The 22,988-nt window shown below is 51.6% G+C and overlaps 9 protein-coding genes across 9 annotated transcripts; 4 read left to right on the plus strand and 5 right to left on the minus strand.

Moving 5' to 3' along the window:
• Window positions 1-1,175: 1,175 nt before the first annotated feature.
• DACRYDRAFT_57103 (uncharacterized protein) lies at window positions 1,176-1,539 on the minus strand (the record flags this gene model as incomplete). Its single annotated transcript, XM_040775415.1, has 2 exons — window positions 1,176-1,454; window positions 1,507-1,539. 2 exons carry the CDS (start codon window positions 1,537-1,539, stop codon window positions 1,176-1,178), a joined length of 312 nt encoding a protein of 103 aa, XP_040625622.1.
• Window positions 1,540-1,737: 198 nt separating this feature from the next.
• DACRYDRAFT_118518 (uncharacterized protein) lies at window positions 1,738-3,405 on the plus strand (the record flags this gene model as incomplete). The annotated part of the gene is made up of 3 exons (XM_040770592.1): window positions 1,738-1,980; window positions 2,031-2,972; window positions 3,328-3,405. 3 exons carry the CDS (start codon window positions 1,738-1,740, stop codon window positions 3,403-3,405), a joined length of 1,263 nt encoding a protein of 420 aa, XP_040625623.1.
• Window positions 3,406-4,393: 988 nt separating this feature from the next.
• On the minus strand, window positions 4,394-7,145 carry DACRYDRAFT_110626 (uncharacterized protein; the record flags this gene model as incomplete). Its single annotated transcript, XM_040769092.1, has 12 exons — window positions 4,394-4,915; window positions 4,966-5,091; window positions 5,143-5,342; window positions 5,395-5,608; window positions 5,661-5,736; window positions 5,792-5,838; window positions 5,891-6,024; window positions 6,084-6,113; window positions 6,164-6,506; window positions 6,554-6,587; window positions 6,643-7,080; window positions 7,135-7,145. 12 exons carry the CDS (start codon window positions 7,143-7,145, stop codon window positions 4,394-4,396), a joined length of 2,175 nt encoding a protein of 724 aa, XP_040625624.1.
• Window positions 7,146-8,081: 936 nt separating this feature from the next.
• DACRYDRAFT_24306 (uncharacterized protein) lies at window positions 8,082-9,513 on the minus strand. The gene is made up of 5 exons (XM_040773633.1): window positions 9,401-9,513; window positions 9,091-9,338; window positions 8,936-9,029; window positions 8,751-8,878; window positions 8,082-8,633 (listed from the first exon to the last, which is right to left on the minus strand). Exons 1-5 carry the CDS (start codon window positions 9,412-9,414, stop codon window positions 8,347-8,349), a joined length of 771 nt encoding a protein of 256 aa, XP_040625625.1. The 5' UTR covers window positions 9,415-9,513; the 3' UTR covers window positions 8,082-8,346.
• Window positions 9,514-11,784: 2,271 nt separating this feature from the next.
• DACRYDRAFT_41625 (uncharacterized protein) lies at window positions 11,785-12,122 on the plus strand (the record flags this gene model as incomplete). Its single annotated transcript, XM_040774503.1, has 3 exons — window positions 11,785-11,867; window positions 11,919-11,950; window positions 12,010-12,122. Coding segments are annotated over 3 exons (228 nt in total), but the record flags the coding sequence as incomplete, so codon positions are not given.
• A 285-nt stretch (window positions 12,123-12,407) lies between these two features.
• Window positions 12,408-14,174, minus strand: DACRYDRAFT_17900 (uncharacterized protein; the record flags this gene model as incomplete). The annotated part of the gene is made up of 7 exons (XM_040771316.1): window positions 12,408-12,652; window positions 12,819-13,260; window positions 13,308-13,398; window positions 13,422-13,471; window positions 13,518-13,561; window positions 13,782-13,970; window positions 14,096-14,174. The coding sequence occupies 7 exons, from the start codon at window positions 14,172-14,174 to the stop codon at window positions 12,408-12,410; spliced, it is 1,140 nt and encodes a 379-aa protein (XP_040625627.1).
• Window positions 14,175-14,644: 470 nt separating this feature from the next.
• DACRYDRAFT_96458 (uncharacterized protein) lies at window positions 14,645-16,546 on the plus strand (the record flags this gene model as incomplete). The annotated part of the gene is made up of 3 exons (XM_040777373.1): window positions 14,645-14,961; window positions 15,015-15,630; window positions 15,688-16,546. 3 exons carry the CDS (start codon window positions 14,645-14,647, stop codon window positions 16,339-16,341), a joined length of 1,587 nt encoding a protein of 528 aa, XP_040625628.1. The 3' UTR covers window positions 16,342-16,546.
• A 110-nt stretch (window positions 16,547-16,656) lies between these two features.
• On the minus strand, window positions 16,657-18,542 carry DACRYDRAFT_24307 (ER to Golgi transport-related protein). The gene is made up of 8 exons (XM_040773634.1): window positions 18,406-18,542; window positions 18,306-18,348; window positions 18,092-18,250; window positions 17,753-18,042; window positions 17,230-17,703; window positions 17,063-17,177; window positions 16,936-17,017; window positions 16,657-16,884 (listed from the first exon to the last, which is right to left on the minus strand). Exons 1-8 carry the CDS (start codon window positions 18,457-18,459, stop codon window positions 16,734-16,736), a joined length of 1,368 nt encoding a protein of 455 aa, XP_040625629.1. The 5' UTR covers window positions 18,460-18,542; the 3' UTR covers window positions 16,657-16,733.
• A 213-nt stretch (window positions 18,543-18,755) lies between these two features.
• DACRYDRAFT_118524 (ATP-dependent DNA helicase) lies at window positions 18,756-22,164 on the plus strand (the record flags this gene model as incomplete). Its single annotated transcript, XM_040770593.1, has 11 exons — window positions 18,756-18,925; window positions 18,981-19,180; window positions 19,230-19,306; window positions 19,366-19,625; window positions 19,675-20,105; window positions 20,151-20,191; window positions 20,245-20,427; window positions 20,477-21,227; window positions 21,279-21,626; window positions 21,677-21,866; window positions 21,915-22,164. 11 exons carry the CDS (start codon window positions 18,756-18,758, stop codon window positions 22,162-22,164), a joined length of 2,901 nt encoding a protein of 966 aa, XP_040625630.1.
• Between the last annotated feature and the right edge of the window lie 824 nt (window positions 22,165-22,988).

Raw genomic sequence — 22,988 nt, forward strand, 5'->3', positions numbered from 1 at the left:
AGGAGAACTATTTGGCCTCGTTAGTGACTTGATCAGGTGGCTGAGAAAAAAACCACTCACATGTGGGAAACATTCTCCACGTCGGCACTGTTGAAAGATGCCGCATCGCTGGCAATAGGCGTGGGAGGAACCAGCACTCGCTTGTTGTGGGAGAGTGCGTCACCGTTCGTACTTGATCCTTGAACATGGCTGGTATGCTCTTCCCCCAACGTTCTGACCGTCTGCGGAGCCTTCGCACGCGGTTTTCCCACCGTGAGTGCGCGAAGCAATCGCGCTCTTCCGATACGTGGCACAGTTTCAGCTGTCAAGGGGCGCTGGATTTCGGCCATGGTATAACGATTCGAGTGGTGGATCACACAATCTTGCAGCATTTACCGTTCTGCGAAGAAAATGATGAAAGATCGGAAAAAGAATGTGGTGTAATCGACGTGATGCGAGGATAAGCAAGCCACCTCGTCACAGTATGAGTGAGGGAGTTTCTGAACGGCCGTGGTGGTGGGATAGAGCGAGGGAGAGAAAAGGAAGGGAAACAGAAGTCGAAGAGGGAGAATGAGTACAACCACCCATCATGAGGAGGTGGTCGCGTGCCTCGTCCATGTTCGATGTGAGTACAGTTAGCCCCTGTCTCCGCGTCCTCAAGAAAGGGCGCAAGAGGAGGCGAAACAGTGGAAGTTTCGATTTTCAGTGCGAGGGTATGTCTCACGTGCCCTGACCAGAATGTCCAGGGATTCTAGCGATGTATTGCCAGCCGAATAGAATTGAGGAAGTAAGCAGGTGGAACGCGTCTCTAGCGACTGTCGTTTTACTGTTGTTGTGCCGCTTGGTAACATAAAGGCACGTCCGGTACATTGGATGCACCGGTCGCTGTTGACAGGTGAGCTAGACTAGATGAGGGGGATAAGAGGAGATGCCTCGATCCAGAACAACGACTAGGTGAGTTGACGTAACACACAGGTGCAGAGCAGGGGTCAGAAGCGGGTTTGCTTCCGAGCCCCCCGCACCGGTTATAATTAGTTAGGGCTTGGCACTGGGGTAGAAGAGTCTGCCGGCCGGAGTGTTCAATGACATTGATGGTGCCACGAATGTTCCCGGTAGGTATTAGAGTAATACTGCTTTACAATGAAGATTACTTATCAAACAAGAATCATCGCGACAATGAACCGGTGGCATTCGCGTCATCTTGACGACCGGATAGAATCGCTATGCCCCTCAAGATTTCCTGATGTGCTCGCAAGCATTTCTGCCTCCTTCTTCGCTCTCCGCCTTCCACCCACTGCCAACGTGACGTAATCTGCTCCGCCAAGAAGCTGGCCAGCATTAGGTGACCCTAAACTGGTTTTTGCCTTCGCTTTAAGGCCGGTGGTAGACCGCCGTTTCGCGGTGGCCGGGACGGCGGTGGTGGCCGGGATAGAATTGAGGACCGCGTGGGAATGTGTAGAGGACTTGCTCTTCTTCTGTAAAGCTGGGTTAGTTGAGAACGCTGTTTCCAAAAGCCCCAACTCATACCACACGTTTGTGAAGTTTTGCGCTTCGACCCATGGATGCTGTCAGTGGTCAGGGATGACCAGTGAACGGAGGAGAAACAGGGGTTTAATTATCCACAGCCACCGTGCCCAAACAAGAGCAACGTCTCTCCATTTTCATTCTGCGTCTGTCAACAAGAACGCCGGTTGATTTGCTCTTACTTATCACTCTTAGCCTATTTCAACAGCACGTCGACTCTGTAGAATGCAGCTCATGGTCACGCGAGGTGCCATGTATCCTGTGAAGATCGACGTCTTGCCACGCGCTTGGACGAGTGCCTTTCTCATCCCAGAGCTCGTACATCTTATCCTGGAGAAGCTAGACCGCTCCACACTCGCGGCAGTTGCTCGAACTGCTAAATCTTTTCATGTTGCTGCCTCCAGCTATTTGTGGAATGAACTGGATCAAGTTGGCCTAGAAAATCTCATCAACCTCGCCATCGGCGTTGACTATCAGGTACTGTGGCCCAGATGCCGTGCGCATATAGCACTCTAACATCCGCTCAGCCCCTCTGTATCGAACATCGATGGGCGCGCTTCGATTTATATGCTTCTATGGTTCGCTCGCTGGCGCTCAATTTCGGCGCTATGCCTGGGGCCGACAGTGTCCGCCTGACGCGTCATTTGCAGTTTATCGCTTCTACTCGAATCTCTAGCCAAGCCATGTTACCGAATCTACGCGTTCTTAGCTTTCAGCTTTCATCCACTGAGCATCTAGGAGTTGTGGCGGCATTTACTTGCCCTTCTCTTCAACAACTCACCGCGTCTTGTACCATGGATGATCGAGTCGACTCGCTGGAGTGGGACGTACATATAGGTGCATTCCTACATAAACTGCGTTGGCGCTGTCTTTCGCTCAAATACTTCAAGCTCTACGGATTTAAATATCCGAACGTTGTGTCTTTCCCGGAACTTACGAGTTTGATAGAAGGCACTGCTCTCGAACATTTCGAGTCAGACTTCATCACATTTCAGCCAAACCTCGTGCAGGCCCTCGGACGTTTGCCGACCCTAAGATGTCTCGGTCTAGCAGATGCGGGAAACGACGAAGACTATACTTCCCTTGAGAGGACTATGTTTGCCGCTTCTATCCAAACCGGTAGCTTCGTCTCGCTGCACGCCCTAGACCTCGAGACCACCAGCACTGTTGCGCTCCCCTTGCTCATCGCCCTGCGTACCGTGCCACTAAGACATCTCGCCCTCCGGCTTACTGAGAAAACTTTCTCGTCTCCTGTCTTCAAGACTGTCTTCACCTTCATCCCGGAATTTGCTGTGACGCTTCTATCCCTACATGCACAGCTAGTGGAGACGCTGGAGGACGACGAAGACGACGAGGGAACCCTAGAGTGGAAAACTTTCGCACCACTTTATCGATGCCACAACCTACAGTGCCTCAAGTGTAGTGTTGATTCCCATGCCGACCTTGAACTGGATTTCGGAGATGCAGATGTGCGATTGCTTTCCCTTGCTTGGCCACGACTCACATGCTTGTCAATTACTTGGTTCTCTAATATTCCTGCGGTGCCGTCAAGCCACGAATCGGGGTTAGCATTCGCCTCTGGACTAACACTTCTTTCCTGTGGATATTTGGCCCAAAACTGTCCCAATATGAAGGAGCTCGAATTGAGCTACATTTGCGCCAAGAACGCAGTCCCGTTTCCACCATCCAATCTATTACCATCCACCAAGCTTCGAGAACTGAAAGTAGGCCGGGCCACTATCGATTGCCCGATCACGGTCGCCCTCTATATACGTCTTCTTTGGCCACGTGCACGTGTCCAATGTGCACAGACCTGTTCGTCAGATCAGGAAGAAGATGGGGATGATCGAACTGAAAGTGACGCATCCAAGTGGGATCAAGTCGCTCGAATGCTCTCGGTGATGGTTTGCGCGGATAGAGTGGAAGGGAACGGGCCAGTCCAGAGTAAAGGGGCAACGTTATCGTCAGTGGTTGCTGGACTTCGAAAGCATGAATGAGGGCCTGCATTACGAGCGGTCAGATTTCAGCCCGATTCATTGTTATCGTACCGCCTGGCTTCTGCTGTACGTCACAGATCGAGAGCTATCTCGTGGGACAGTAGGGGGAGGACAAGTACTAAATCTTATCATTGTACGAATCGCGTTGATATGATGGCACCCCCATTTGCTGGTCACGTATGCCCCCATATGTAGACCGGTACCATGTCGAGGAATCTTAGCACGACTCCGAAAACGGTAAGGCTTGTATCATCATGCGGGAGAACAGCCGGTGATTAACACATGGATCCTGTGCTTTCGGTACCGTGGAAGGACTGCCTGGATACTGATCTCCATATTTGGAACACTTCGAGGTCGTAATCGAGAGCCAGCAAGTGCTCAAGAGAAGGAAAGAAGCCGCAAGACTGTGGAATATATAAGATCCTGCAGGCCAGAGCCGCTGGCGAGAGAAGTACAGGTGCCACGCGGCCGTCAGTGCATCTTGTATGGAAGAATTGGATGATCCTGAATATCTTGAGAAAATAGCCCTCGGCCAGATCATTCTCAGACCAGTGTCCCGGTTTACGTTTCTTAACGCAGTCATCAGTGCTCTAGAAACTATAGGTCAACTGGAACAAGATCTGAGTATGAGAATTGTCTAGTTTACTTGGCCCCTCGAAACTATCGAAGCCTTCAGGCAATAGAAGTAACCTATCCGGGCACGCTCTGAGCGTGCTACCGGGTGTGCGCATCGTACAGTATCAGTATCTATCATAGCGCGAAGACGGCTTTGAGGACGATAGTGGGAGATGGAGCCGATACATTATCTGTTACTGAGAATCACGCACATGAGAGCAGCAGACGGCGTCCGACAGCTGATTACATCTTCTGGCACAGAAGGGTTATTCCTATTCCTATTCGAAAAGCAAATGATCGAAAGCGTCGTTAGTGAGATGTTCCGGCACATCTCCTTCCATTATCTCGTCTTGCAGCCGTTGGGTGGTAGTGCTGGCGTCATTGATCGACGCCTGGCCACGTTGTGTTTGTGTTGAAGGAGCGACGGACAGTCCCAATCGCAAAAATGGCTCTGCAACCGCACTGGCAAGATCAGGTGGCTGAAGGAGAGAAACGTTTGGTCCGAAGTCAAGGAATGGAGCAGAGGGCAAAGAGCTGGATTGGTGATTCGCACCAATTTCCGAATTCAGACCTAGGGAGGGACCGCTCATGACTGGGTCGTTTAGATCAATGGCGGTGGATTCAGCTGAGCGTAAGGGGGGCAGGGAAGAGACAGTGGTGGTGTTCAAGGGCATAAATTGTAGGCCAGTTGCGTGACGAGCAGAAGTCTGGTGCTGTGTCATCGTCGTCTGAGCAAAAATTGTTGATATATGATCTGCTTCGGGTCCAGCATCCGGATATGCTGAGCTATACTGGCGCAGCTACATCACACGTTAACTTTGTAGCTCAACGCTCTATGAAGAGAGCTCACCCCTGCGATGCAATTGACCGTCTCCGGTGCTCCTTCCCGGGCCAGAGTTAGACCAGCCGCATAAATGGCATAATGGAGCACGTTGTAGTCCAGTCTAAGGTAGCCGTGGGACGTGAGCAAACTTGTCTACAGGGCTATTAGTCTACCTTCCTCTGAATCCAAGAAAATATCACGTACAAGCGCTGAAATGCGTGTGGCAGCATGCAGAGCCTCGTATGCAAATTCCGCTTTCAAGTCCTGCACAAGACGGGTGGAATCTGTATCCACCGGGGGGGTATTGGGTTGAGCGACGTTGGACCCGCCCGGACTGATATCAAAGTCAAGTATTGCGAGGTGACCAATGATCCACATCACGTGGTAGTTCGCATCACTCACGCCTAATGCATTTCATGAGGCCCACACGAGTACATGTAATATAATGGGACGCACAGCAGGTGATGGCTTTTAGGTAATCCCAGTCCACCTGCATGGTGGTAGGAACACCAACCCGAGCAAGGTGGTTGTCCCGCCAGCGATATAGAAGTGCTGCTACCTCACGGAGCTCTGTTGCCACAATGCCACGGGTCTGTGATCGAGCGGAGAAGGCAGTCACAGCGAGCTTCCGGGCCGCAACCGCAAGATCATAAACTGCCGATAGCCAGATCTGCGGAATGTCCAATGACGACCCTGGATTGCTGGGGACCAAAGTCACTCACTGCAAACTCCGAATGATCGCTGTATTGAGTTGTGTCAATGGCAACAGGAGGCGCATGGCTGTGATCATGGTCACTCCTGTTTTTAAAAGGAGTCAGCCCCATATCTTCCTTTGGGGACCAAAAGCACTCACAAAGCAGGTTTTCTCCGGAAGAAGGCCGCTGAATAGGCATCTGTGAGCTGAGATAAATGAGTGAGCCCAGAATCGATTGGCTCCGAGGGATGTGCTTACATATGTTATCCACCAAGCGAAGTAGGCACGTCCTTTAGTTTCTACATCAGGAATTGCCGAAACGACTGAATCCTTGTTATATCCAAGGGCAAAGATGTGGTCAGCGGCCACTTTCAACCAAAACCCACCTGGGCCTAGTAAAAATGGTATGTTCACATTGGAAGGTACAAGTCAGTGGCGTGAACAAACTCACCGTCAGGCCGGTCGGGTCGTCCTAAGGTTACTTGGAGGAACTGATTGAGCAATTCGTCAAAACAACTATAAACGTCTTACATGGATCCATCCCCTCCAGTATCATAGAAAGGGTTACGTTCTCAAGAGTCGCAGTGCGGAATACCTTCTCGGCTTCGGCAATCTCCACGGCTCGCTCAAGGAGACGGGATTGAATGCGGCTGCTGCCTCCGTTCGTCTCTCGATCCAATTGCATGAGATGGTGATCGGAGAACTTAGCTCCGCAGGCCATCAGGGTGGCAAGCAGAGCGGGCGAGGGAGGTCCGAGCGCTTCCGCAATCGAAGAATAGCCTGGTGGTATGGGAAGGGAGGTAGAGGGAACCGAGGCACGGAGACGGGCCCGGAAGAGGTCAGGATTCAGCAAAGGGATGCGGATGTGAACAATCTACTAGCTAGTTAGTCTGGGCACAGGTCAAGTTCAAAGCCGCTGACTTGGAAATAAGTCTCAGTTAGGTCCAGTGCAAATCTACCAAATACGACTCGGTTGGTTAATGGTCGAGGCGATACAGCGGAACACTTACTCGTTGCGCATGTAATCCTCCACAAGCAGTTGGTCCACTGGGGAGAGCTCGCCAGTGATCGACTCGGACGCTGGCATGGACTGGCCTTGTCGACCACGCCAGCCTGACAACCCCTGCGAATGCGGCGTAGACGCCTCGCCATCCGGCGCAAGCAGCCATGCTATCAACTGCACTGTCGAAGTTGTCGAAGTTGAGCCTGGGGAGCTTTGACGGGAGCCAATGGCCTCCACCATCCCAGACGATCCAGACTCCAAGGACTGATGTGTAGGGGCCGGTGAACCTATTGCAATCGTCGTTCCGTTGAAGGACGTCCGTCGAGATGGGCTTTGCTGTGGCGTCCCCTGCCCTGGCGTTGGGGACGCCGCGGCTGTTCTAGACTTTGTATGTTGTGCCGCCTTCTGTCTTTTGCGTTCTTGGGTAGCGGCTTGAATAACGTGCCTGAGCGTGTGACCATCAAGCCAATGTACATGGGCAACACCAAACAATACGTACGTGCAAGACATTCTCTTGAGGGTACAGTGGTCACACTGTTAGTTGCAGGGCCCGATGTCAGCACCACGGCTCCGTAGAACTGTGGGGTAAGAATGGGGACGAACTTTTGGTTGTCCAATAGGATGCACGCACTTAACTTTTCTCGCCCGACATCCGTCGCACGCCTGGAATGACAGCAGGTCAGGACAATCAGAAACTGCTGCAAACACTTCTCAGAAAGCGCATAGAAGCGGCCCGCACCCCCTCTGCCCGCATCCCTCCCCATAGTGAGCGAACAGACTCACCGTGTTCTGTTTTCTTGTTGGCGCAGTAAAGGCCTGTTGAAGAGAGCGTTCTCGGAAAGACTCAAGATGTTGCAGCTGTTGAGGCGGGGAGGGCATGGCCGGGTACGGAAGGGACGACATTGCTTGGGGTCGGTGATGGGGGAAATTGGTGTTCACCGGGGGAGATGGGTGAGAAGACAAGGGACAGCGTTCTGCTGCCAGATCGCAGACCTCAAGAGATTTTTGATTGAAGGCGGAGGGCGCCATGACGCCGCTTGGAGGGGTCCATGTGGGTTTCGCCATGAGGAAGATGACCGCCGATGAAGCTCGAGGAGCAGCCACAACATAAGCACAAAGTACAACCGGGCATGAGAAGAGAAGCGGGGTGAGGACAGCAGGGTAGGAGACAGAAGAGGAAGGAAAGTATGCGGCATGGCCTGTTCCGATTTGAGAAAAGGGGTGTTCTGGTACGACTACCTTCTCTTTCCGGGTTTCTCCTGAATATAGTCATCCGAATCGAAAGGAGAAGAGGCGAGAAAAAAAGAGGCGACATGCCCGCAAGAGATACGGCTTCTTTACTTTTCCATGGCGCCTGTGGATTAGGCAATCCGACAGACTGGCAAGGCTAGTCTGATGATGGATGACGGAAGAGGCGCTGGCGGTGGGTTTCCAATATCCACGCTTTTCTTCTGCTTACTCTTTGCATCCCATCCCGTGCCTTGGCAGCGGTGCGCTGCGTCCCAGGCACAGGGGTCCTGATCAAACGAATCAGGACAGTCTGCCAACACAACTATGCATAGTCACTCGTACAGGTTCACTATATTTCTCACAGGTACTGGCATGCGGCAAACACAGGCTGACAGGGCGGTGCAGAAACAACCTTTGCGTCCGGCCCGCGGAGACCATCTTGTTCCTCCTTGTCTAGCAGCCTCACATTCCGACTCTCCTTTCACATAGATCCACCACTCGGCGGCACATTCAATCCATCCAACACTCCCATCTCCCTCCACTTATCCAGCAGAGCAGCTACGCCAACTCCTTTGAAATCTCTGATGTCCAGTTGTTGATACTCGAAGCCGAAAGCCAAGAAATGAGCGAACAGAGAGTTGAAGTGACCCTCAGAATGCAGATGGAGCAAGGCCGGATAATGCGCATGATAGATATGGGCAAATACACGAAGGAGCTGTTTGAAAACGTGACGGGCTGTGGTTGGAAAGCTGGGCGCGAATTCACGTCCTGCAGAATTGGGCATCAGTACAATGCTTGTCGAAGGTGCTCGGCACGATGAGCTTGCCGCGCGGCCCGCGGGGGCGCTGATTGACGAGAGCAATGATGCCACAAAAAGGAACGCACCGGCTTTGGTCGGAAAAGTGCCTTCATCATCCAAGAGATTCTGAACCCAGGTCATCACATAGTCGATGTACGTTGGTGCAGGTAGTCTGATTTGTCGCTTGTTGTGATCAACCCAGGTATAATCGAGCCTATGATAGGGTACACATATGAGATTTGGCCCGGAATCGCTAGTAAGGGGAACGGACATTGGGCCCACCGACATGGTCGGACAAGTGGCGGTGGTGCAGCATTCCGTTAGTACACCGTAAAACAAATTGAGATTGTTGAAGAAGTCGAAGACTGGAGTAGCACGCGTCATCATTCATGGCTCAATCACCGAGACAAGGGCAGAATGACACACTGTTGACCGCTATCCACTCTAGCCTCTCCGAGTACTTCGGCTGCATGACGATCGTCTTGAAACTGCCCTTCACCAAAGCGGCCTTGACAAAGGGTTGACACAGATAAAGCGGCTTTCCAGGAGAACTCGGAGACACTCCATGGTACTGATTCTGACCAGGTATGTCCGGGAATTGGCCTGCAGAAGGTGTTGTAGGCGACCTGCGCGCTGGCTGCGGCTGTCTGGTCGGATTTCGCGCAAGACCTCGACTAGACAGACTCCACATCAGAAAATTTGATAAAAGAAAGAGGTATGTATGAGTTTGACGTACAGAAAGTTGGACATTATACTTTCGGAGCCAATAATAGAGTGAAAGAAGAAGGAAATGGAAATTGCACAGAGCAACTGGTTGCCTTCCTGGAAGGCAGGTGAACAGCAACGAAGCAGTCCGCCTACGTCGTTGTCAGGGTTGTCCAGCGATCGAAATGAAATCGGTATTTTCGGAAGCAATTTGACTCCGTCATGAGGCGACATGTCCAACAGAACACATCAGCAGCCACTCTCTCACAAAGTCTACTATTCCGGAAGTCACGTATGAGCCAACGAGAGCGTTTGTCTGTCTACTTCTCTTGTTACATCCCTAAAACTGCAGTGATATCCGTGGCTCCCCGGTTGGCGATTCTTTATCGCCCCTGTTTGTCATGAAGTCCACAGGAAACATGTGCCAGCAGAAATCTTCTTTCCTTGGGTGACAGTCTCTTCCTGCTTTTTCTGTGACACAATTCAAGCGGGACAAAATCCTAGGGACAGCTAGGGCATCGTGGCGAAATCTCTGATCACAATTCACAGCGGGCTGCTTCAGTTCCAGAACCTGATCTCGTGTTACCATGCCTTTGCTTTGTTCCCACAAAGAACATTCAACCTAGGCTTTTTTGTTGCTCATTCGCTTATTCAGGGCGAAACGCGTGCGATAATACGCGAGTAGTTTGACCGGCGTCCATCTGGAAAAGGCAAGCGGGCGCGATGAATGGAGGAACGTGTTGCAAAATATTCTTCAGCGGATCAGGCGGCCAATTCTATACCACAAGAGTGGTTCTTCATGATACACGATATCTTCCATCCTGTTCATCGGGAGGATACGCACTTCGGCTAGACAGAAGTGGCACGAATACTAGTGTCCTACTCGGTAGTTCCTGTCCCGCCTGCAGGAATGACCGAGTACCACTCCAATTTCTCTGCACAAGTCACGCGAGATGACATACCTCCATCACTCTCGTGTGGCTGCCAGAACAAGTTAGTGCGCGTCTCCCGGCGGCAACGGCTGGTAGGACTATCCATACCAGCACTTTATTCTTCTTTGCATTCAAACGTACGGTTCTAAGATCGAGGGCGCTCGGCGGCCGGGCGGCTTCTAGGCTCTGGGTCAACAGCGTGCACTGGTGGGAAGAAACCTTACGTGTTGCACCATGTATGGCATTGTCAGTTGGATGCCTTCTGTTTATACATATAATGGCAATGGCCCAGGCATTGATGCCTAGAGTACAGGAAGACGGACGTGATCTCCAGGCGCGACTACTCTTCCCACCGGTTAGAAGTCGCTATGCCAGTGTGCATACAGCGATTCACATTCATTCAAGGTACCCATTGTGGCCTTATGTGCCTGATATCACCGAACCATGACTAAGTTCATTCAATTGGACATCTTCGGTCCGCTATCACTGGCGAAGGCAAAACATAATCCTCGAGGTCCGCATTTTTGCAGGTCTTCTTCAAAAATTAACAGGGGCCGCTTGACTTAACATGATACAACTTGATCCGTGTCCCTCCCAGCCGGGTGCAGAGAAGCGAACAGGACCTTCCGACTGGCCACGATTTTCACTCTCTGATGCACTGAAGCTTTCAAGACAAAAACATGCCATGGCCTGTGTTCTCTTTGTGTATGGAGGAATTCCCAGGTTGTAACACGGCTTGATTATAGTGGCGAGCGGAATAGATGTCTGCACAGAGACACTTCCCTCGTCTCCATATGAGCATCAATGTTTCGTGGGCCACCGACGGACGGATGACTATGCACCGCAACGTGCCCTCAAAATTAGTGTTTCTCGGATACGCCCAAAGCATGGTAAAACGAAGTGTGCCTCCACTCAATACTGGTAAGAGTCTAGATCGAGTGCGTGGTCCCGAATACGGCCACATTGTCGCTTAGGAAGGACTTCGAATCTTGTCTACAAGGCGAAAGCAATCAGAAGACAACATGCTTAAGTGACGAACAAGCGTAAGGTTTGGATGGGTTTCGACTGCTCGATCCTCGCGATACGCACCTTGTTTATCGCTTCTCCCTCGGGTGCGCTTCCTGCAAGAATTTCGCAGTTTCTGCTCAGGTTGGTCCGCCGCGACCCATACCAATTTCCTCCAAGCGATGATGAAATCAAGCGATGTTTAATGACCCTGCTGGATGGCATGATTCCGCAAGGACAATGAAGGATGGATAGATTGATGCGGCTGTGCATTGGGTTTTGCAGTCCCTGATTGTCAGCACAAATCCCTTGATTATTGGCACTTGCGTCCGCAGCGCTTCGCAATTACCATCAGCGGGCCCACATACGATATCGCGCAATCTTCCTGGTATCCCACATCACCCTATCACACAGATAGTCTTTGCGGGCGCACCAACGTTTAATGGCTTTCAGGGGAACAACAAGCAACATGTACGAGGAGACTGCGGCGTGGGGGGCTGTGGCAGACGTTCCCACAGGAGACGTGGTGAAGGATACGATTCGGAAAGAGAAGGTGATCAAGTAAGTCCAACAATGAGTATTTCGAGCGCTCTCGCTCTAACATGAGCACAGAGATATTCTCGCTGCGCAAGAGGACCTGAGAAGTATGCCCGTACATCCTCGACTCATCATATTCGTTAACATTCAATCCCTCCCCGTGCAGTTATGCTATCCCGTGTTCAGACTGTACAAAGTGATATCGACAAACTCAAATCGGACAATGCCACGCTGCAGATGTATATCGATAACTTGACTAGGCAGATGGCTCGTCGCTGACATGGTACGGTCCATTGTTCGAATGGCCAGGAGCCATTGTGAATAACACATTATCTAGTATAACGTCAATTAACGCTGGGCCAATCTCGTGCACTGAATCAAGCCATTTCATCAAACATTCAGCTGCCAGCAAACACAGGATCAACCGAGTCCCTACTTTTAACCAGCTGGCCGAGAAAACACGGTACATCTGCACTTGGGACGAGCGTGGCAGAACTGCTGTCCGATTATTTGCCGAATTGCTAATGTAGGCAACTTCGCGTCGTTACAGAGTGTGTAGAAAGGCTATCCAGGACTAAGGGCTACCCATTCTGCAAGAATGTGGTCGCGAAACTCGGCAATCTCTTCCGTCGGTGGTCGGTTGGATCCACCATCCCCTTTCCGTGCAACAGATACCTGAAGGATCTGCGATGCCCACTCTGCACAACAAATGGCCTCGCCTAGTTGTCCTTTGCGGCCGGCCAGCGTGGTCGGAGGTGTTATTGTGTAGCTGTTCCATATGCTCTTACTGAGTTCGAAACAATGGAGTCCTGTGAACAACCGTGAGACAGCTTCCTCTTCAATTACCACGGAGGGAGATTATCAAAAGTTGGGACAAGGCAAGGGGGAGTGGACTCGGCAGGAAGTAAAAACAATTCAAAGCGCTACACTGCCCGCATGGCGTGGTCGGCGTGGTGAGAGAGAAGCATCACTCACCAATCATCGGCCAATATGTGGTATAGTGCACGAAATAGATCCCCAAAAGAACTTTCCCATTGTAAACTGCGTTGCTGAGCGAACCATCATGGGCGTTATCGCTGAACTTCTGCGCCGTCTCTGGTAAATAAGTCGAGTTGAACATAGGCAAGACACTTCGCGGCATCTCCTCGATCCCCAGCCCTTTGGGCAGAGGCGGGATAGCTAGTTTACTGCTGAACGCTTTCAGCTGTTCATCCGGAGCGAACGGCAGGAAGTGGTGTATGAGCTCGACGCTGGCGGCAACTCGCTCTTCATTTGTTAACCAAGCGCTGGTGGTGTAGACCTTCTGTTGTTCCTCGGCCTGACACTTTGGGCAGTCGCACAAGAAATCATAGTTCATCTTCAGGAGGCTGCGCCTTGCTCCTAACCAAATTGCAGGATCGACATATGAGATTGTGATCTAGGACGACATCAGCGGAGGGAGGCGATGCAGAAAGTCGCATGTACTTCTTCTCCCTTCGCGATTGGTCGGACGGCCCTGAGTTCCATGACCAAGCCCTTCTGTTCGACAATTTCGTACACCACGACGCAGTTGGGTCTAGGCACGAGAAGTGAGCTTACCTCGAGTTGACCAAATGACCCATCCTACCGGCATGAATGATTGAATAATCCTGCAAACTTTGTTAGGTCACCGTGTCGGGCTCTCGGAACACTCACTGCTCGCGGAAGGAAATATGCCATCGGCCAGTGGCTCCATATCACTAGTCCAGCATCCAAAGTTATTATTATGGAATCTGCTTGCCAGGTAGTACAATATTTTGTCCCTGTGCCTTTGGCCAGGTCGGGGAGGGTCTGACACAAGCGGGAAGAATGGGAAGGGCACCGGGAACCTCGGTGGGTTTTTGGCAGGCAGGAGATGAGCAAATACCGAAGCTGGGTTGAGGAAGTCGATTGGCTGTGTTGGTGGGTCGGTCAACGTACGGGGAATGAGGTCCTGTGCCTGAGAGTTTGAGTAGAGCAGGGCGACGAGCTGTAAAACCAGGAGAACATCTTTGCGCGCCAATCGGCATGCTTCAACATCGCCCGAAACTTGGGCTTGTAGGGCATTCAATAGGATCTGCATAGATGGGCACAGCCTCATATGATGCTCGTCTCGTAGCCGCTTTAGGCCTAGTTTGCTTGATCAGAAATTTATATAGGATGGACTGGCCGACGTGCATTGTGAATTGCAATACCAGACTTCCCTTCAGACGGTAAGCAGGGAACAGGAAGGTGTGTTGGGACAATGGACTTACTTGCAATCGGGGCATTGTACCAAGTTGGGATTAGCCTTGAAACAAGCATCACATCCTGATACACCCAGTTCACGATCATGATTGAACCAGAAGGAGATCCAGCCCACGTTTCCCTCTTTGTGCGTCTGCCAATACGGCGGTGACCGCTGTCTCAGTAAAAATAGTATGTCCGAGAGGTATGTCCCGGATAGCGCGCGCCGCAGACCTTCGTGTGGGATGATTGAAAAGTCCAAGATAAGGGTTTCTGAACCCGAGTATACGAGCGTCCTGTTGGGCCGCCATGTAAGTTCTATGTATCTGAAAGAGAGTGCGGTGTAATGCAGTGTGGTGATCAGATGGAACGGGGGGAGGGACGAGGAATGGTCAATGTCAGAGTGTCACGTGGGAGACCGGTCGCGACCTTCTTTACCCCTGTTGTTATGTAGCTTTTGCCACATTTCATTTCTGTTTATCTCACCACAATCATCACTACCATTCCATTACTGTCTATATCCCCACAATCACACATTCCAGATTCTCCCACTTTATCCTTCTTTTCTCACCATCACCATGTCTGCAACACCGGGCCTATCTCCTGCGAGGGCCGTCACGCGCACCGTGGCCATCCTCAAGCCTTCTGCAGTCAAGCATCGTCTCACGATCGAGCCTCGTCTGATTGAAGCAGGCTTCGAGATTGTCAAGGAGCGCCAAGTCGAGTTTCAACCGGATGATGTCGCTCTCGAGGCTTTGTTCGGACGCGACGGGCCCTCGCTGGCTGATGGGCCCGTCTGGGTGTACGTTCTTGAGCGAAGACGTGCCGTTGAGGTCCTAAACACGCTCATGGGACCCGAAGATCCAGAGATTGCTCGTAATGACGCGCCCAAGAGGTGCGTTCCACGCGTTTGCCCATCGCCCTTCATGCTGATCGAGCGTCTTCTAGCCTCCGCGCAATCTATGGCAGGTCACTCGATGATAATGCCATCTATGGGTCACGTAGTACCGACGACGCGGAGCGGCAGATTGCGATTCTCTTCGCCGGCTCACCACCCTTCCGTGGGGCGGATCTCGCTAGCGAATTACCGCTGCCTGCTTCAGAGAGCGACTTCTCGCTCAATCAGTCCACCCACGCTACCCCTGACCGGTCTTCATCACACAGGGTTCTCGCTGACCCAGCAAGTCCCGAATCGCTCGTTCCTTCTAACTATAGTGGAAGTCAGTCGACATCACCTTTGCGTAACGGTCGTGCGGCTATGCTTCCAAGGCAGAATCGTGCCTCCCTCCTCCGTGCGGGTAGTGATCAGTTATTACCGGCAACCCGCCCCAAGCGGATCCACACAACCGACGACGATCCCGTCACTTTTGCGGATGTCCCCGGCCACAAATACCGCTCTGTTTCTATCGTCGTTGCCAGCACCGCTCCGCCGGTGACAGCGCCTAGACAGAACAAGGCTGCTGCTTTGCGTGCAGGGTTGCAGATTGCGCCTACCACAGCGAGGGAACGTAAGCCAGTGCAGTTCGACGGCACCCCTGGGCATAAGCGTTCTCAGACATTTTCTGTATGCTGCATCGTTTACCAGAAGATACACCGGTATTCTAATACATGTGTTCTGCAGGTCGTATCCACGAAACCTCCCGCGGTCGCTCCACGTCTCAATCGATCAGCTGCACTTCGCCTCAGCACTGGTGGAGTGCCAGGTGCTGCTGCTCCAGCACCACCTGCAGTCAAGCCTTCCGCCCCCTCTCGCGGGCGCAGCTCCTCGTCAATGGGCGTGGCATCTAACACTAGTACTACACCGTCCCGTTCTTCTTCTGCTGTGCGACCACCTAGCTCGGTCGGGTCGACTGGACCAACGCCATCTCGCCCCAAGCTTGCCGGCCGTACGGGTTCCGCAGCCCCACCATCATCTTTCCGTGGAATGCCTACCGTCGATGTGCCAGAAACGCCTGCCTCTCGTCCTGGGACTGCGCCCGGTACTCGTCCCTCCCTCTCGGCCCGAGCATCTTCTGCCTCCCTCACCAGTGGGAAAACCAAAGAAGAAGAGGCACCTGCTAAAGCTCCTAGTAGGCCTGCCTCCTCGTTGGCCCGGCCGCCGAGTATCACCCCACGCATGAACCGCAGCGCATCCCTGCGTGCGAGTATGGGTGGGGCTGGCATAATGACGCCAGCCCAGGCAAAGTCTAAGGTTGCACCATCCACAAGCGGTAAAGTGGTCCCAAAGAAGCCTGCCTCAAGCGACAGACAGGGGCCAAAATCAATAATCGTTTAAGGACGGATTTCTCTTGCTTCGTTCTTCTTTCATTTGGGAGATTGGTATTCATTTTTCGTGATTCCCTGCATATTCACGCGCAGGCGTGTGTCCTCTATGCTTTCCAATTCTGACCAGATCATCTAGTATGGAATTCAGTCTTGTCCGCTCCCTTAACCTATACATGTAAACAGTATGCCCTGGGCAATTTATTAGTCTGTTGAACGAGGATTACCGCGCCTGTCTGCAACTACCCTCAAAATGGGTATATGTACAAGCGCCCTACGGGGGGGCTACATGCGATTTCCAAGCCTAAGTATGACATACAAGGGTGGTGTAAATTAGGATCCCATAAGAGTGCATGCATGTGTGGCTCTATGTCATTTCAAAACCCTCCAGAAAAGGACATCGTCTCACATCGCCTTCTGGTATGCACCACCATTCAGCCCGGACCCATTGGTGTAGGTGGAATTGGAGCTCTTTTTCAGCTTGCGCTCGGCAGAAAAGAGCATACTGTCGAAGATGGCGGCGACCGTAAGGACACCGCCTACAATGGCACATGTTCTACAGACTAAGTCAGCCTGTCATAGCATATACATGTGACGATAGGCATACGAAGTCAGGAAGTGAGCGAAGGACTGCCGTGTCTCTTGGTGCACGACGACCATGGGAGATATTTCGAAGTTGAAGAAAGCGCCTTCGGGGAGGGTAAGATCGATCATTACTTGAAGAAACTGCATACCAGGTATTCCACTCACGCCATGGCTCGTCATGGTCCCATGCTCGTCCCGCTGGGCTTTATCGCCCTGAGACAGGTCACGCTCATAACTCGTGACGCTGTACTGATGCGAGTTGACCTAACGCTTGATTAGACACGAGACAACACAATTCTCAGGCAGAAGGACCCACCACAGTTCCACGAAGCATCTCGTACTTTGTCGAAACAACCTTGAGGAAGTACTGGAACATGTAGTTACTTTTCTCCGTCTGTTCAGGGCGGTACGATCGCCGGTTAGAGCTCATTCCAGGAACACGTCTAGTCTCTCTGCGTGAAAGACTACGCACATGTGCCCTCAAGCCATCGAGAGGATTCTTGTCGATCCCAAGCTTGGTCTTGATGCTTTTACTAAGCCTGCCAACCTCAGCCTGCTGTTCCCCGTCACTCTCAAACCCGAAGTAATGTATCTCATGCCCAAAGTCATGGCGGTTCGCATCCTTCAAGTAGGGGACGAGATCGTGCACGTGCATCGCATTTGTCTGGAAGGACTTGCCGGGGGAAAAGTGGAAATTCCCAATGACCTTGTTTACACGGACGCGACCAGAAATATTGCAACCCTCCTCGGACTGGGACTTGACCTTCTCCGTCCAGCCTTCATTTACGCACTGGGCATTCGTTGGTCTCTTTCTTGGCCTTCAAAGCTTCGCAGCTTACCTGCTTGATATCCTCAGGGCTGCTGAAGCTCCATCCTCTGCGCATGTACGCTTCCCTGACGTCCTCGCACGTGTTGCAGCATCCCGACGCGGGCGGATCACCACCGTAGCACGAGCCGCACTCCCCACCTTCTCGCGCCTCGATCACTTTTTCTATCTCATTCGAGAGACCGGACTCGGGAAGCACGTCCGGAATGGGGATGCCTTGTGGAGAAAGACGGACGCGCTGCATGTTATGCGTCACGTCGTGTTGGCGCTCGCCGGATATGTCCATGACGTCCAAGCTGAGCACTATATTACGCATCAGGGCAGTCCCAACAAAAGCGAAAGGTACACTTACAATAGCACGGTACCCTCGGGAAAGTAATGTTCATGTTAACCAGCAGCTTCTCCCCCCGACTTCGATCCACCACGACCGAGGTGGCGAGGTGTATTCTCCGGTAGTCCACAAACTCCATGAGAGTGAAGAACACGATGATGCATGCAGAGATGAGAGTTACTGAGTACATAAATAAATGAGAGCATATGCAAAAGATTGCATAAAACTAGCGTACATAATGCTCCTGTCCGTGTCTTGACCTTCACATCCTCCATGGTCTACGTGCTATGGCTCAGAACGAGAACGAACTCCATGAGCAGCCCGGGAGTGCTGACCTTGCCAAAGGCATCAAGGCCCTTTAATTGGCTGAAGACGCCGCCCTTAGCCATTTTGACCAGCCCGTATCCCAGTAAACCAAGTCAATTCTGAAGTTACCAGCAAAGAAGAGTGAGAGGAAACTGTTGATAATGTCAGTCCACGGTGAGATATGTAGACGTGTCAGGTTGGCTCAGGGACTGGCACCCTATATTGAACGGGATCAAATAGATCTCCCACGTGCATGGTGAATGCCGGAACGGCGCGTCACGGCACGGGAAGAAAGAAATCAGGCGCGTCCTGGACGCGTCCGAGGGCGCTTGGCTCTCCCTTTTCCCCTCACTTCCATCGCTGATATCTTTGAGATGACATGGCTCTCGAAGTCCCCAATTGGCCAATATTTAGGAATTCAAGAACACCAATCAGATCGTCATCAAGCCAAACGCCAACCAACGACGATGCGGACATTGTTATTGAGGGGCAGCTCCTGAAGCCTCGCCGGCTCAGACGTACAGCAAGCGGGCTCGTCGATTGTCATCGGTGTGCATATATCATGACTGAAAAATGGCGACTCTAATGCCTAATGTTTGGACAGCGTTCTCACCCATACATTCGGGTACACCGCTTACAAAGGACGACAAAAGGAGATCGTCGAGGCGGCCGTACGAGGAGCAGATGTGCTCGTCGTCGCTCCCACTGGTATGGGCAAGAGCTTGTGTTTTCAGATTCCGGCAATTGCAGACCAATTCGGTGTGTCTATTGTGGTGTCACCGCTACTTGCATTGATGAGCAATCGTGAGTGTAAGTCCCTCCTCTGTAATGATGTGCTCAATGTCGACACCAGAGGTTACTACTCTCAGAGAGAAAGGCGTCAATGTGGCCTCTCTATGCTCGGACACATCACAAGCTGAGAAATCAAGGGTATGTCCCCTCCCCCCCCCCCCTCCCAAATTTCATTACTCACTCATTCCTTGTTGAAGATAACGAAAGACCTCTCCAGCGGTCATCCGCGTATCCGACTCCTCTACATAACCCCCGAGAAACTTGCGAGCGCTGAGTTCTCCAAGTTGATGATGAAAGTGTACGACAATCGGCAAGTCATGCGACTTATTGTGGACGAGGCACATTGTATCACAGAGTGGGGCTGGGACTTCCGGCCCGAATATCGGACACTCGGAAACTTTCGCCAAAAGTATCCTGAGGTGCCGATTATGGCACTGACCGCTAGCGCAACCGCTGCGTAAGCTGTTGTTATCGCATGTTAAAGAATTAACCTAGTATTTTGTCAGTGTGCAAGACGATATTGTTTCGTCTCTGAAGATGTCCTCCGAGCACCTCCTTCGCGTCGTTCACCCCTTCAATCGCAAGAATCTTTTTTACGAAATCAAATTTGTGGCTAACACTGAGCCTCACTTGATCATGCAAGACCTCGTCGATTATATCCTCAAGCTCACTGAGCGCCGGGGCCGTGCCAGTTGCGGGATTATCTACTGTCGTGCGCGTGCAGCATGTGATCAAGTAGCGGGGTTTCTGAGGAGAAAGGGTATTACAGCCAAGCCCTATCATAGGGGTGTGTCTCCGAAGGTGCTGGCTACAACGCTACAGGAGTGGCTGGATGATAAAGTGGAGGTGGTGGTGGCGACTGTCGCATTTGGCATGGGAATCGACAAGCCAGATGTACGATACATTCTGCATTATGACTTGCCGAAGTCATTCGAGGGTAAGCAATTCATTACCGTGTAGAGTCGCCAATAACATGAAATAGGATACTATCAGGAAACTGGTCGCGCTGGCCGAGATGGATCGGCAAGCCCCTCCACCATCTTGGGGAAAAATTTGGAGTCTAACCCCTCCCACAGGCATCGAAATGCATTCTTTATTACTCTATAGAAGATGCACGGAGGGCCATGTTCTTGGTTCAGCAGGATCTTCAGAAGCGAATAAAAGGGGCTAATAAAACGGCTACACCCTCTCAGAGAGCACCAAAGAGCCTCGAACTGCTCATTCGCATGGCCGAAAATATCAAGACGTGCCGGCATGTTGTACGTTACTTTTCCTTGTACGGCGGTCTTCCGAAATGACAATATGCAGTCGATATGTCGATACTTTGGGGAATCCATCGACGACAAAGACCGGGATGTCCTCAAAACTTATTGCGACAAAATGTGCGATGTGTGCAAGCATCCTGAGAAGGTCAGGCAGCGGATACAAGATCTGGCATCGGACGAGCACATTGCTTTTGCAAGTCCTCCACTAGATCAAGATGTTGAAGCAGAAGACGAGGAACCCGTGTGTATCAAGCAGGAAACGCAGGGACGGCTACAAAACCTGTGGAGCAGAAGCCTGAGAGACGAGCTGGAAGACTCTGCAGAAGAACAGGATGAATCTTCTGAAGGAGAGGGCACGATCAAGGAGATCGTCACGTATCAACCCAAGCTGTTGCAGTTCCCAAAGAAGTTCAAACCTCCCACAGCAGGGAGTTCGTCAGGCGCGTCCGCTCCGAGATCGTTGCTAGGACGAGTAGATTTAGCCGGAGCGACAAAGCCAACATCCGCACCTGCTCCGACCCCCGCACAGAAGAACTCTACGCTGCAGACGAATGACCCGCCTAACACCGTGTTGGAAATTATGGGTGACCCACCAGGCCAACCAGGATTGATCCAAGCGCTGCCTCGCCGTCTCTCTGACGCGTCGCGACCCCCAGAGGAACCATCAGCAGCCGAGCCACCCAATCGAAGGTCGAAGGTTAACGGAAAGCGACCACTGAGTGAAACCGAGGTGAATGCACCGGAAGATGGGCCAAAACACCCGCGGAACAATCTTGCCGACATTATTCGCAATGGTGGGTTCTTGCTCCAGGCCAACCATAAGCATTATATTAATGATACCTCAGGACCGACAAAGTCCACCAGACCTTGGGTTCGACATGCATCCAAACCTATGTTCAAATCTCCCTTCGTAAAGCCGCAAGCTGACAAAAATCAGCCAATGGACCCACCACCGCCTAATCCTCTATCCGGTATCACCGACCATGCCAAGGACGGAGATGATAGCACAGGTACAAAGCCGACCTCGGAGGACATGCTTGTGATTCCGTCGCAGAAGACATCGGACCACAACATTGGCAGGACAACGGTCCTGCCCACACAAGATAAGGGGAAGAGAGCAAGAGAGATCGCCCTTCCACGATCCATTGGCCAGCCGCTGCAATCTGTAGACCCAACAAGTGAGGAGCGCTGGAGTAGGTTGTTGAATTTGATTATGTCTGCCGATACTGATCACAATCATCAGATAACGCCCCTGATGTCCTGGTCTTCGCACTGAAAGTCGAGGTGCCCCATTGGAATAAAATTCCTCACCAATCCAGAGATAGCGCTGCCACCGCCATTGTCCGCCTCCTCGGGTCTGCGATGCTACAGTACTCTCGCAGGGATGAGTTATGGCAACGGGTCGGGTTACCCAATGCTGATCGAGAGTTGAAGTACGAGCTTTGTCCCTCGTCCACGATGGCAGCGCTGACGTCATGTAGGCGTGATATCCTTCAGCAATGTGCGAAAGAAATAGAATTCGACATGGTCAACCTAGCAGCCACTCCTGAAGGGTACAAATCAAGCTTGCAGTCGAGAGAAACTGGCATTAAGATGATGAGGGACGTTTCCAGCGCAGCTTGGCGGGATGGGCCAGAGAGGGACCCGGACACACTCGAAGCAAGGGCTGCAGTGACCATATTGCGTAATATCTGTAAGAATAGAGCCAAGCATGTTCATAGTGCAACATGATGTGTCACAAAACTGAGTTTTCAGGCAGAAGACAAGTGTCCACAGTTCAGGCTGACCTACACCGCTCAATGTTACTCCTTCAATTGAAGGTAGATATATGATGTGGCTTACGAGTTTTCTGTTTCTTTTCAAACATGAGTTCTGTGTACTTTGATCCACATAGGATCGTGGTAAGTTAGGTTTTGAAGAAACAAATGCCTATCATCTTCTTTCCTAATGATCTTCACATCCATAGTCAATCTATCACAAACAGGTTCCGCTCGCCTGGGCCCTTCCCCGGTCTCCTTCCGGCCACAGGTAATCTGTGATCTGTGTTTACTGTCATTGGTAAATTCTCTCGCAACGGATGGCTGGTAACAGGAAATGAAGATAACTGTTTCTTTAACAAACTGTACTAAGCATCGTCGACGGCTTTGGGCTCTGCGTACAAGAGGAATATTAATCACAATAACTGGCCAACTGAGCTACACAATTCAATCCAATGACCTTCCTCGCATTTGACCAGCTTTCTGTCTCAGCTATGGTCTCCGTCTTAGAACGCTTCCCAATTCCCGACTACGTAATAGGGACGTGTAAGCAGGATAGGGGAGTCGACTGGTTGACTTGACTTAAACATTGCCTAACCAAGCGATGCGATATCCATAAATTCCATTGTCAAACCCACAGTCTGAAGTTGAGCTGAGAAATAAACGTTGTCTGGGATCATGTGCAGCGGGGAAAGAGTCAACAAGGCAGTGCAGAGGAAGAGCAGCAAATCAGGACATCAGATCCAAGAGACAGAGCTGTGGCAGATGACTCGTTCGTGGATTCCAATATATACCCTC

Source organism: Dacryopinax primogenitus (assembly GCF_000292625.1).
Source record: "Dacryopinax primogenitus strain DJM-731 SS1 chromosome Unknown DACRYscaffold_18, whole genome shotgun sequence".
NCBI classification, from domain to species: Eukaryota; Fungi; Basidiomycota; class Dacrymycetes; order Dacrymycetales; family Dacrymycetaceae; genus Dacryopinax; species Dacryopinax primogenitus.

What these genes read in the sequence shown, in the direction of transcription:
- DACRYDRAFT_24306 (XM_040773633.1), bottom strand. An exon ending in ACCATGTCGGTGGGCCCAAT is followed by an intron (nt 8,879 to 8,935) that starts GTCCGTTCCCCT and finishes ACCCTATCATAG; the next exon opens with GCTCGATTATACCTGGGTTG. An exon ending in CACTTTTCCGACCAAAGCCG is followed by an intron (nt 8,634 to 8,750) that starts GTGCGTTCCTTT and finishes CCAATTCTGCAG; the next exon opens with GACGTGAATTCGCGCCCAGC.
- DACRYDRAFT_24307 (XM_040773634.1), bottom strand. Translation starts at nt 18,459, where the DNA reads ATGGCTAAGGGCGGCGTCTTCAGCCAATTAAAGGGCCTTGATGCCTTT. An exon ending in GACACGGACAGGAGCATTAT is followed by an intron (nt 18,251 to 18,305) that starts GTACGCTAGTTT and finishes TTATGTACTCAG; the next exon opens with TAACTCTCATCTCTGCATGC. An exon ending in GCCCTGAGGATATCAAGCAG is followed by an intron (nt 17,704 to 17,752) that starts GTAAGCTGCGAA and finishes ACGAATGCCCAG; the next exon opens with TGCGTAAATGAAGGCTGGAC.